Source organism: Clarias gariepinus, chromosome 23 (genome assembly GCF_024256425.1).
Source record: "Clarias gariepinus isolate MV-2021 ecotype Netherlands chromosome 23, CGAR_prim_01v2, whole genome shotgun sequence".
Taxonomy (NCBI): Eukaryota; Metazoa; Chordata; class Actinopteri; order Siluriformes; family Clariidae; genus Clarias; species Clarias gariepinus.
In genome coordinates, this window is record NC_071122.1 from 3,189,191 (window position 1) to 3,202,236 (window position 13,046).

Below are 13,046 nucleotides of genomic sequence, written 5' to 3' on the forward strand. Positions count from 1 at the left end.
TTATTAAATTTTATAGTCTGGATGTTCCTGTCACTCCGGGCTCATGAGTCCTCGAGTCAGCTTTCCAGACATAGTTCTGAGACCTCTCAGCCCAGTGCGGCGACGTTGGTACTCTCGTTCCCATAGCGTTTTCACGCAGCATCGAGTGTAGCCTTTGAAAGGGAACGTCTCGGGTTACTTTGCTGTAACCTTGTTCCCTGAAAAGGCGGGAACGAGATGCTGCGTCCCAATGCCGCACTGCCCACGTGACCGGACGTCCATTCAGACAATCAATCTGAGGAATGTTGCCGGCTCACTCCTATTTATAACCTGCAGGTGCATCTAATCAGATGACGTCACCTGACCGAGGTTATATAAGCCAAAATTTGGCGTGTTTGGTACACACATGCTTCACAACCGGCAACATGAAAAGATATTCTCATAGCGTTTTCCCCGCAGCATCTCGTTCCCGCGTTTTCAGGGAACAGGATTACAGCAAAGTAACCCGAGACGTTTCTATATCAATAGGAGGAAACAAAAATCCAATACAAAATCATGAATCCTGTTAAAACACTGATACTACAGTGAACAATATTGTATAACAGAATACTACACTCCCTGACAAAAGTCTATGAAATACCACCAGAACATCTCTCTCTCTCTCTCTCTATCTCTTAATCAAACTACTACATTCTGATATTCTTTATGTATAAATGTATAATTACAGTAAGAAAGACATTTATTTAAGCAGTTTGTGAAAGCATGTATTTATCTTAGTTGTAGTTAGGTTAACCAGCGAGATGCATTAGCATCATAATCACACACTTCCTGTTAACTTTCTGTAGGAAATTAAACTTATTACCTGTTATCAACTGGCAATTACTCACAGTGCTGTTTTTCTGTGTGTGTAGTTATCGTCGGTATGTACAGACCACCGATCAGATCCATCATTAGTCATCGTCGAGTTGCCGCAAGCCAGCACCTCTCAGGGGAAAGTGAAGGTAAGCAGAAGAGTGTCTGATTTACACCACAAATAAAATCAAGCATGACCTCAGAGCCATTCTCTGCTAAGGTGTCTAAATAAAACACAAATTAACAGCAGTAAATTAGATTAAATGGGGAAAAAAAGCTAATAAATTGATGGTTTTAAAATATTTCCTTATTGACCAGAAATAAAACCTGTGAAAAGGTCACAGGTGTGAGACACACACACAGATGAACACACCATTATGCTAGTGTTTAAATGGTAATGCTCTATTCAGGTAAAATACAGAGTAATAATCACACTGTGCTGAGTCACACTAAATATTACTGAGACATTGGACAGCTAAAACCACACACACACACAAAACAGAGTATCAGACAAAGTAATAGATAGATGGACAGACAGAGAGAGAGATTTCAAGATAGAGTGTCAGACAGAGAAAAAGAAAAATTGTGTCAGATATCTAGATATACAAACAGTCGGATAGATATACACAGAAAAGTCTTACTGTTGTGTGCGTGTGTGTGTGTGTGTGTGTGTGTGAGAGAGAGAGAGAGTGATGCTATTTTCTGATCTCCCAGTTTGTGAAATAATCTCAGTAAACTTCAGTACGTATGTATTGACAGATGTAAAGATTTTAAAGGAGTCTCACTGTTCCATTGTGTGTGTGTGTGTGTGTGTGTGTGTGTGTGTGTGTGTGTGTGTGTGTGTGTAAGGGAGTTGGATATTTCCCGATCTCTCAGCATGATATAATAAATAAACTAAATAAACTCAGAAGTATAAAGTCAATAGAAATGAGCTCTGTATATAGAATTTGGCTCGTGTTGCTTTTATCTGAATACTCTTTTCTGCTGATATTAAAAAAATGATTGATGCATGCATGCGTGTGTGTGTGTGTGTGTGGCTGTGGCTGTAGGCTGGATTTATATTACTAACTCGATCAACTTGCTCCACACTCTCATATGAGATAAAATAATATAAAAGTAAACAGTAATCTAAAGTTAAACATGTAGTGTAGATTAAAAAGAGTTCCTGAGACAATGCTCTGCTCTGTTCAGGTCAAAATCAGCCACATTACACGCTCACTAAAAATAAAACCAATCCCTCATTAAACACTTTCAGCGCTTTGTAATGAACCTGAATAAAGTAATCAGACTTTTTATTACTGTGATGATGTTGAGTTCATTTAGTGCTGAGAGGAACAAGGAGAAATAAAAGTGTTCATTAAACAAATCACTGTGGGACGAATCCAGAGTTGAGTACCTGATGCTGAATATTAGGCACTTTCCCAACAATAAATAAAAGCACATTTTGCAACTTAGCAGTGCAAGAGAGTATAGTTTTTCCCAAATGTGACAATGAGAGAAATGAGTAAAACTGGCGTTGTGCTCTGGGTGGGAGGGGCTTATTCTCTATTAAGCCCGTCAATCACAGGAACATGAGGCATATGCTACAGAAAGTGGGTACCTTCAAGTGTTCTCTAAACAAAACAGATCAGTACAGTAGAAATTCAAATAAACTAACTTCATAAACATGGCGCCACATGCCCTAAGTCTCCTGGGATTGGCTCCAGACCCCACGAGATCCTGTGAACAGGAATAAGTGATAGATGAATGAGTGAGTGAGTAACTTCATAAGCAGTCTGGGTGTTTTTATATTCGTTAGTTTTCATGTTGGGATGAGTTATTTTCCAGAAAATTAACCGACACTATGAAAAAACAATGTTTAATCTCAGTTGCAAACATAAAATGTTCATCTAAACTCATTTCGATGAGTTGGAATGTCAGTTAATCCAGGATTAAGAAACCCCGCTGATGGAGGAGTAACACACGTGGGGTTTACATTCCAAGAACTACACTTTGATTATAATTCAGAAGTCATCTCCTTGTAAAAGACCACATGGGCGGAGGAGTGTTTAATCTTGATCTCAAAAGCTGAGGGTCAAAAGTCAGAAGGATATGAACATCCGTGCATTATGTGTATAGATCAACTGAAGAATTTTAATTAAAAACAAGGAATCGTGTGAAATACTGAGTATTGAAAATCCTATAGTACTGTATATAGTACTGAAATAGTAAATACTAAGTTGTAAAAAGAACAAAAAAGCAATAACAAGAGACTGCTTTAAAATTTCATCAGAGAAACAGATGATATAATTCCTGCCCCCTTTCTGTAGAACATGCTCTTAGCCAATCATGTGTATACAGTATGTGAGTTTGTGTATGTAGATTAAAATGGCAGATAGCGCTTTCACATAGCATTATTAAAGATCAAGAATTTACTTTATTATCATTCAACTGTACACAAAGCACAAATACCCCAGATAACAAATATGGAAATGCTAGAAATAAAGTAACAGCCCAGATGCTGCAGATAATGTATGTGACCATCTCACATCATAAAACTATTCGACTCTGTACAAGAATTTTATAACCCTTCAGTCTGTGGGTGTAACTCTTACTCAGGAGTTATCTGTTAATCATTAGGTCTTATGGCAGTTAAGTAAAAACTCTTGCGAAAATGTTAGATTGCGGTATGTCTTACCAAAAGCCAGGAGAGATAAAACAGGTAGGTAGGTACAGTAACTTAGCCCTTGTCCACTGAAGAAGGTCCAGAGCTTGTTTGGAGCTGATGCCCAATTTCGACCAGTTCTTTGTTTACAGCCCCAAGCCCTAACAGAAGCATAAGAACCACTTACGTTTGGGGCTGGGGGTGGGATTATCACAACCAACTAAAAGTTTGACCACCATCTTAAAAAAATAGACTTAATATGCAATACAGTATGCAGCTCAAATGCTTTCTATTAATGATAAAAACAGGAAAACTGCTCACAAAGCCATGTTGAAGTTTCCCATTGTTGCTGTTGCTGTACTGACGTGACTCTTACTGGATCTGAACCGGCACCAGCACAAGACATGAACTAGCACCTGGCTTACTTTGGTGGATAAGAGGCTACTGATGTTGACTTTGACCAGCAACATTTATGGGCCAAGAGCAGCAGTTTTTAAAAACATGACATGAAAAGAAGTTTAAATGAAAAGATTACATGTCTAGGAGGAAGACCATGTTAGCCCTGGATCGTAGCTGGTGCATGATACAGGAGAGGTATCTGGCTATATTATGTTTAGAGATTAGGGTGGGTTTTGAGTTTAAAGCTCATAGTTGAGACACTGAAAAACATGCAGTTCATTTAAAAAATTTAATCGTAGAGAAACCTGACTCTGAACACCAGGAACTTTCCAAAAACATAAACACTGACCTAACTTTTGGACCCAAGTCACCAACTCCACCATGCAGGAACTGAATATTGTGCAGAAGAAGGTGATGTTTGCTGAAACTCTGAGTAAGCTAATTGTTTACTCATTTTCCTCCATCCTGCCCTGGGTAGGATCTCTGTCGCTGTGGTTCTGCTGCGGTTCAGTGTTTCTATCCATCATCACTGACAAAAGCATACAATAAAGCAGGAGTTTAAAATAAACACCTCAGTTTATCGCAATAAAATCTAAAGAAATGGTCTGGATAAGTGTTTTAGGCTGAGAGACAGGACGCAAGCTCTTTACTGCAGTACTGTGCTAATCAATAATGTGACATGTGACAGATCTTCTCCTCTGGTGCGCAACCGTGGTTCAAGATTGATCACTGACGTAAAAACACTCTTATTTTTAAATATTGTCCTTTTTTTTTTTTTTTTTTACAAACTCGTTTCACTAACTGCTTTTCACTTAAGGATCTCCTGCAGTGAGACTTTCTTTATTTCTGGCTCTGAGGAGGAAAAACACATAAACGCACACACAATCATTACATCCCTGATTGCTTTGTTGGGGAGGTGTGTGTGTGTGTGTGTGTGTGTGTGTGTGTGTGTGTGTGTGTGTAAAAATTATTATAGATTTCTTTTGACTCTCCTTACCCTCACACACATGCACACAGTTAATTTGCTTCCTTTGATCACTTGTTCTTAATACAGGGTCATTTTTTTTTACCTTATTGTGTTCGGGATCAGGTAAAGCATCTATCATCACTACAGAATTTGTTCAGGTGTGACAACGTCCAGCTTTTGACACAGCATGACTCTGATGTTCACTTACTGCCTTCAGTCCAAACATTGCCCAAATCAGCTCAAAATCAGATCACTCACACTTATAACCAGAGAGATAGAAAAGAGCAGAATATCACCCTTTATAATGTCAAACATATTTATTTGTTTTATTTATTTAAAACAAATAAATATTTAATATTTAATAAATAAATAAGATAATTAAAATCAATACAAATAACTCCTATTTAACATGACAAGTAACTGCCTTTTGTTTTGCTAAGCATGCTAATCCACAAAACTAGCATAATAGTAATCACGCTATTCACCAACAAGCATTATGGTAATCACGATAATATACAGTACAAACTAGGATCATAGAAATCACGCTAATCCACAAACTAGCATAACAGTAATCGCCCTAATCTTCAAACTAGCATTAGTTATCGTGATAATAGTAATTGCATTAATTTATAACCTACTGTAGTGTCATAGTAATAACGTTAGTCCACAAACTATCATAATAGTAATCACTCTAGTATACAAACTAACATTATAGTAATCACTTTAATCTACAAAGGATCATAGCAAGCACAATCATCTTTAAATTAGCAATACAAAAAACATGCTAATCAAAAGCAAATTTTTTCTACATGTAATTTAATAGAATAAAGGATTTAAACTGAAACGATTGGTAGAATCTGGCCCTATGTTTTTACAGGAATAAGTTTTTGGCGTAATTATTGTCATGCCTGTTTGTGTTTGTTTATGTGCTATTTATTTTTATTAATGCTTGTGCTCATAGATTAAACTGACTAATGCGAGTCATTTCTGTTTCCTCTCTCGGATTGTGGATGTAAAAATTCCCCTCAGGTCACACTGATAGTAAATGAGTGTATTGTGCAAATTCTCTTGGTCCGTCTAGAGGAGTGCGTTGAGCGAATGACACGTTCCTTTCCTCCAAACGATTAGAAAATTAATTGCTTCTTTAATTAAAGATAAAGCCGGTGGCTCCATCAGGCCACTCATGTGAGACTGAAGTCATTCTCTTTGTATTCTTCTTCTACAAAGTCCTCGTTTATTCATCCTCAAAGAGAGCTGTGGTGATTTCCTTAACCAGGACAATGAGAGATTCCAGATTAAAGACACCGCAAGGGACTTTGTCGCTTTAATCTTTAAACTTTAAAATGACTTTATTCTCCTTTTTAGAGTCAGCAAAATAATTATTCATTGAATGAGTAAATGAGAATAAATTACATTAAACAACGTGTTTTAGGTTTATTTACTATATATATTTCTAGTTTTATTTGTTTATTAAAAAGGTAGCCTGTGAATAGCCTGTTTATTGTAGCTCTTTTTTTAGCATGTTTACTCTTATTCTAGTTTGTTGGAAATAACTATCTGCAAAAATATATATATTTTTTCCTTTAGGACAGTGAGGAATGTGCACAAAACATCATAGAAAGTTCAGCTCAAGCTTCCTCGTCATCCATGGAAGCCATGTCTCCTTTCCTCAAGAAGAAAGCTCACATCCTTGAGGTTCTTCGTAAGTTAGAAGAGTCAGATCCCCTGAAGTTTCCTCCGTCCTCTTGTTATCATCATCATCATCCTCACACAGAACCACATTTACCAGGAGAGGTGACTAGCATGGTGCACTTGAGTCCACCTCAACACCAGTGTCGACAGTCTAGTTCAGATTCAGATCTTCATGAACACACTCATGCTATCGGTGATAGACAACAGGACAGCCATGCATCATTGAACTTTGGAGGCTGTCCATCTTGTCTCATCCTGCAACAGAGATCAAGCATGGAGCTGCTTAAGGCTAACAAAGGATCCAGTGTGCCGACAGGTTCTGGCAAAGATGATAAGAGAGGACAAATGTGGTTAGAAGAATGTGGTGCTTCAGGACAGACTATAGACAAAACCAATCACCCTTGCTCAGAAGATCCAAATAATGACTGCAACAAAAGACAATCAAGCAAGATATCACCTACAAAGACAAAAAGTACCAATAAATTTCACCAAAGTTCAGAAACTATTCCATCACCAAAGGGCGGGAAAATGAAGCAGTCTCCGAAAAAAGCTGCACCATGTGAAAAACAAGAGCCTGAGATTTGCAATGAAGAACTCCCAGCAACTAAAGAAACTACAGTCTCCAAAAAAGCATCTGCAGCATCATCATATTCTTCAGCATCATTACCTGAGAGAAGTACTTCAGCATTTTTACAGCAGCAGGTCACAGAAAAAAAATCTACGCAAAGTCCAGCATCATTGTTTGGTGAATCTATACCTGCAGCTCCGACACTTCTGAAGCTGCTCAAGATACCTTCAGCATCTGAGAATATGGCAGCTTCCAATGCATTTCGCTTGAGCCCTCAACTGACACGAAACTCAAAAATCCCCTGCAGGAATAACTATGAGGTGCAGACACGGAAGGCAACCACAACAGAACAAGCTTCCAGCTCTAAAACAGATTCGCACCCTGAAACACATTCAGCTCCAACATCTCCACCAAATAATGAGGAAACATCATCTATTCCCAAAAAAGATCCAGGGTTTAGTAGCCACTCAGCCCCTAAATCAAGCAAGGCTTCTAAAGCAAGTGCTCAGGTACCTCACTATGAAAATATTGAAGGTAATTCTACTTTTAATACCACCACTGCTACTAAGGACACCACAGAACTTTCTGAAAAACAAAAATTAAACTGGAGAGATGAAAAGATCCTGAATCCACTTTCCTCCGATTCATCAACAAGCACAAGTGACTCTTCTTCCTCCTCGTCAGATCAGGAGACAGACACAGAAAGCCCAGTTTGGCAAAGACCACAGCACCATTTTAGCCTCCCAACCTCTTCATCTTCTGCAAATAAGGCCCAGAGGATGAGCTACCCCAGCATGAAAGATAAATATCATGACCAAGGGCCACCAGTGGCATCTCCAAAAGTGGGAGCTTCTGGTGCATCTCAGGTTGTGGTTAAAAGAAGAGACAGACAGTCACTGGTGCCAGACAGGAGAGAAATCAGCAGCTACAGTGAGATGAGCTATCACCCGTTCAAAGAACGCTTGGCGGTTCTTGGAAGACTGCAGAATTTGGAAGATATGCATCAAGCAGGAGTAAAAAGGGGGGCACAGAGTAATGTTAGCAGACCTGCTGCATCCACTGGGAAAGGAGAAAGAAGCAAAACAGCTGAAAGACAAATAGAGAGGATTACACTGGAACAGCGAAAACACACTGGTTCACTCGAAGGAAAATCATATCCCAAAAATTGCTTTGGCAATTATGCAAAAGTACATGCGTCATCATCAGCAGCAGAAAGAAAGTACATCACAAAGCCAGACAGTCAAAAGACCAGAACAGGAATGCCATCAACAGCCTCATGTGAAACCCTTGTAGTAATGCGAAGTTACGGAAAGTGTCCCAGTCCACTAAACAAAACAGTACCAAGTCCGCAAAGCAGCCCCTCCAGAGCACAATCCAAGTCTCCATCCAAGGCAGGAAATGCCTCTTATCCTCGAGGAATGAAACCAGTCCAGGAAGAGCATCTGAACCTTCAGAAGCATCAGTCACCCAAACTTACAACTCGGAAGAAAAAGGCTATCACACAACTAGATACCTTTCCACCTCCTCTTCCTTCAAAATCAACACTAGACTCAGCTAAGTCTGTTGAAGAGAAAAGACTTTCTGTCCCACAGTCCTCAATTGAGCAGAAAGTCATGCGGGGAATCCAAGAAAACATGCTTAAACTGCAGGAACATGATCGAGGACCAGCTGTGGAAATGAAACAAAAATCGTCCAATGGGATTGCAAGTTGGTTTGGGTTAAAGAAAAGCAAACTCCCTGCTCTTAATCGCAAAGCAGAATTGTCCAAAATCAAATCGAATACGTCCTCATCATCCACTTCCTCAGGAACGAAAGACATCTTAGGGACCAAAGGAGGGTCCAGAAAGGTAGTGGAAAGTTTAAACATCTCAAAGCTCATGGAAAAAGCAGAGGATTTACGGAAGGCTTTGGAGGATGAAAGGGTATATGTAAAAGGAGTCGGAATTCCACTCGATCATTCTGTGAGAGGGCGCTCGTGTGAAGTTATCGTGGACCAAACACAAGGTCAGTTATCACTGATGTACACAGGAGTGACGGGTGACGGCTTCATGCAACAGCTGCTGAACAGGTAAGTGTGTTAAAAATAGAAAATACACAGGTACTTATGAAATTCTCATTTTGTTAACTTGATTCCAAACTAAAATGTGTTTTATGTGGGTTAATGTGGAAAAAAGAATTGCATGCTCTCTAAAAACATAATCCAAAAATTATCTTAATTGAACGACCTTCTATAAATAGTATGTCAATATCAGAAATCTCAATAAAACATTTGGTAATTATTATACTGTATGTAATACTTTTCAAATGTAATACTTGTTATAACTAATAATAACTAATTCCTGGTGTTATTAATTCATTAACTTACTTCTGTGAGCTTTAAGATTTATCCCTCCTGCTCAATGGAGGATTGCTGTTATACGATTTTATTTAAATTACATTAATATGCCTTATTTTCTACTAGGGTGGATGACAGAGGAGCACCCGGTTTTGGCATTATGCACAGGCGTCTGTCCTTCGACTCTAAAAGGTCTCGTCCTGTTTTTGGCCATCAGCAAAGTTGCGTCCGTCAGACCAGGAGTGGCGAGGAGATAAAAGTAAAAGTATAGATTGATATTTTTTGAGTTTTGCTTGTAACCTACTTCCACCTTCAAGAATATACATTAGCCTGGAGTGTGGGCTGCTTTAGACTTAAATCAAAATTGCACTCATACATAAGGAAATTGCATTATTGATTATGGATATTATTTGTTTATTCTGTTGAGTTAAGAACTGTGTTGTTTCTTTATCTGAAGCTCTTGTTAAAGCTTGATCTTAATCTCTAAATTATCCTGAAACTGCTGTAAATTTTGGGATAATACACTGCTGAAAGCACAGAGTCCAATGGATTCAATGGTTTACTGTGATATAAAAGTTTTTTTAGATACCTTCTACTTTTAGATACGTAAAAAAAAGTTTAGTAACAAGTTACACAGCTTTTTTAAGTTTACTCAACTTTAAGAGAAATTTGCTGTCCAAACTAAATATTTGACATTGCTGTTCATTTAACACAACGTGTACGCAGTTCAAAATCTTAAGTTGACTCAACTTGTAATTCAAATATTTAAGTCAGCTTAAGTAGTATTGGTTGTAGGCTTAATTAATTATATTTCTCTAGGGTTGACTTGGTCCAACTTTTTATCTACTCAAAGAAGAAAGGTGTCTCCGAATTGTAATTGTAAGCCACTGATTTAGTTGGTTCAAGTGTTTTTTTCTATAAAAACAAGGTTATCCTGACAACAGTACCCTGACAATTTAAACACACAAACCTTATTTTAAAAATACTTTATTCTTCCAAAACTAGTCAAAGTTAAAACAGTGATCTGCCTAAAATAGGAGAATACAGGTTCTATTTTTGCTTAAAGGTCAGTGAAATACCTGGATTACGCCAGATTATACAGTATTTATTACATTTATTCAAATATCACAACTAGTAAAGCCTTTTTTGCAACAAGATTTGTTTCTCAACATGTAAATCTGAGTTGAGCATGTCTCTCCAAGTCCAAAAATGGTCGTTTATGGCTTCATAGGTGTCCATCCAGGCCTTTTGGAATTGGATGTTCAGAGCACAGACCTGACTAAACATCACTCCTAAAGCTGCTGCGTAGTCATCCAGGCCCTCAAGGACCCCTCCAACAGCTTGTTTGTGCTGCTCCTGTAGCTCCAAAAGGCCAAACGTCATCCCTCTGACCCTGTCCTCCAAGGCAGAGCACTGCTTGAAGAAACAAGAGAAGTCTTGTAAAGACAAAAATAATAATTTTCATAAAATCTATTTTATTATTTTCTTTTCTAAAAACTTTTTTTCCATGTTTGTGAAGCTGCTTTGAGACAATGATCATTGTTAAAAGCGCTATATAAATAAAGTTGAATAATTAACCAATAGATGCGTAGATAAGAATTAGCAACTAAGAAGCCAAACTAACGGAGACATTTTTATATCTCTTAACATATCAAGTACTGCAGCACCTCTACTCCTTAACTGTTAAACACTTCAAGGTTTTTCTCGGACTTTTAGTAGCTGAGCACTGATGCTGGTCGTATGAAGAAGGGTCTTATACAATCACCTGATTACATCTTATTGAAAATAAATTGCTGGCTCAACAATTTTTTTGGTTTATTTAATGTTTCTTTAAAGTTTTTTTTTAGAGTGTAGAAAATGGAGTCACTTAAACAATGATCTGTTCTTAAAAGAGGAATAACCGATACGACTAAGTGCAGTGCTGCCAAAGCGCACTAGAATGATGCTCTCTCAGAAAGAATGTTTGCATAATCTAGTTAAAATTCATAAATATTTCAGTAACCGCCTAAAGATCTAATTATTAGTAAATTGTATCTTATGCAAGAAAGCTGATAAAAATGAATGCAATGGTCTAAGCAGATTATAGGGGTATCAGTATTAACTGATTCATAATGTGAGCTTATGCACTGGTTAACATGCAAGAAAACATTTCATTTACATTTACATTCAGTTATTTTAGCTTATCCAGAGGGACTTACAAAAAGTGCTTTAAAGTTTCCGTCATTGCATAGATAGCTACACTGGGTTTACTAGGTTACTAACCAAGTCCCATCAGTCAAACACAGTTGGGAAGGGGATTTTTATTTAATTTGTTTTTTGGTGGGTTTGTTTGTCCAAGTACTGAAGAAACAAATACGTCTTCAGTCGTCGTTTAAAGATAGTTTAAGACTGTACGGATATCTAGAGGAAGTTCATTCCACCACTTAGGTGCCAGAAAATAAAATAAAAGAGTCTGGATGAATGTTTTCCTTGATCCGTGAGTGATAGTGGAAACAGGCGAGCAGTGCTGGAGGATCAGAATGTGGTCCCGTGCATGGTGTGATTAGAGCTGAGGTGTATAGTAAGTGGGTGCCGGGCTGTTTTTACAGTAGGTTTAAGTTTGACGCTAGTAAGCCAGTGCAGGAAGCAAAGAAGTGGGGTGGTGTGGGAGAACTTGGGCAGGTTGCAAACAAGACGTGCAGCTGCATTTTGGAGCAGCTGCAGAGGACAAATGGTAGACAGAAGTGCCAGGAGTGAGTTGAAGTCCAGTCTTGAAAAAAACGAACAAGCTCCGAACTGAACGAGGCCTGAGTAGCCTGCGAAGAAAGATGCTGTAACACCAACACATGGGCAAGCAGACCATGTTCCTAACAGTGTTGTGTAGAGCAGGCAATGCCACTTTGTTTGTTCAAAGTGAGTCAGAGCTATGAACGAAACACAAGACTTTTAACACTAGGATTTTTTTTTCGGCCCACACATGGGGCAGACAGCTGGTGGGCCGCAAGGAAATTTCTCGGAAGCATATTGGATTAGAATCGCTTGCTCCTCCTTTAAGCTATATCGAGCTGTCATGTTCTCTGGCCTGTTAAACCAGAGACCGTAGTGTTACCCTGTGTTTATTTTGTAAATGTGCCTTTTGTGCTGCGTTGGAATGAGTCACTAGATTTTCATATTAGAGCTCTAGATAGTCAACCAAATGCTAGTGGGTTAGGGGATTTAGCCGTGTTCTTTATCTAATATAATTTAATGTCTCTTCATCTGATACTCCCCTCTAGCTTGTAGTTTGCTGTAAAGTCTTTCAGGCTTTGTCTATAACTGAGTTTTCTTACTTGTTTAAAGTGAACACTCTAATCTATGGTTGCACAGAGAGCGCTTTATTATGTGCACAGCCACGGCACTATGACCTTGAGACATCCAGAAATGTCTGCTGTTTTTATCTGAGTGTTTATTACTCACTGGTGAGTTTGGGTTTTATATTAAAGCACAGACGGATGAACGTACAAATGAACTGAGACTGCTCTGTCTCATACGCCTGTTTGGGAAATTACATTTGGGAGTTGCCTGACATTGTAAATGTTGTTTGCTATGAGTCACAGTAATGATTTATGCATCTAAACACACGGTGTCACAC

General features: G+C 38.4%; 1 protein-coding gene across 4 annotated transcripts in view; it reads left to right on the forward strand.

Annotated features, from left to right (window-relative positions):
* Positions 1 to 13,046, forward strand: part of LOC128511599 (nck-associated protein 5-like) — a 73,444-nt gene that overhangs the window by 31,005 nt on the left and 29,393 nt on the right. For 3 of the 4 annotated variants that reach the window (XR_008356184.1, XM_053484527.1, XM_053484529.1), the window contains exons 6-8: positions 891 to 980; positions 6,429 to 9,169; positions 9,563 to 9,701. Coding sequence is in view for 3 of the 4 variants with exons in the window: in XM_053484527.1 (XP_053340502.1) it covers positions 891 to 980; positions 6,429 to 9,169; positions 9,563 to 9,701 (2,970 nt within the window). In the remaining variant the exon portion in view is untranslated. The remainder of the gene's footprint in view (positions 1 to 890; positions 981 to 6,428; positions 9,170 to 9,562; positions 9,702 to 13,046) is intronic. The other variant, XM_053484528.1, reaches the window with a different exon arrangement.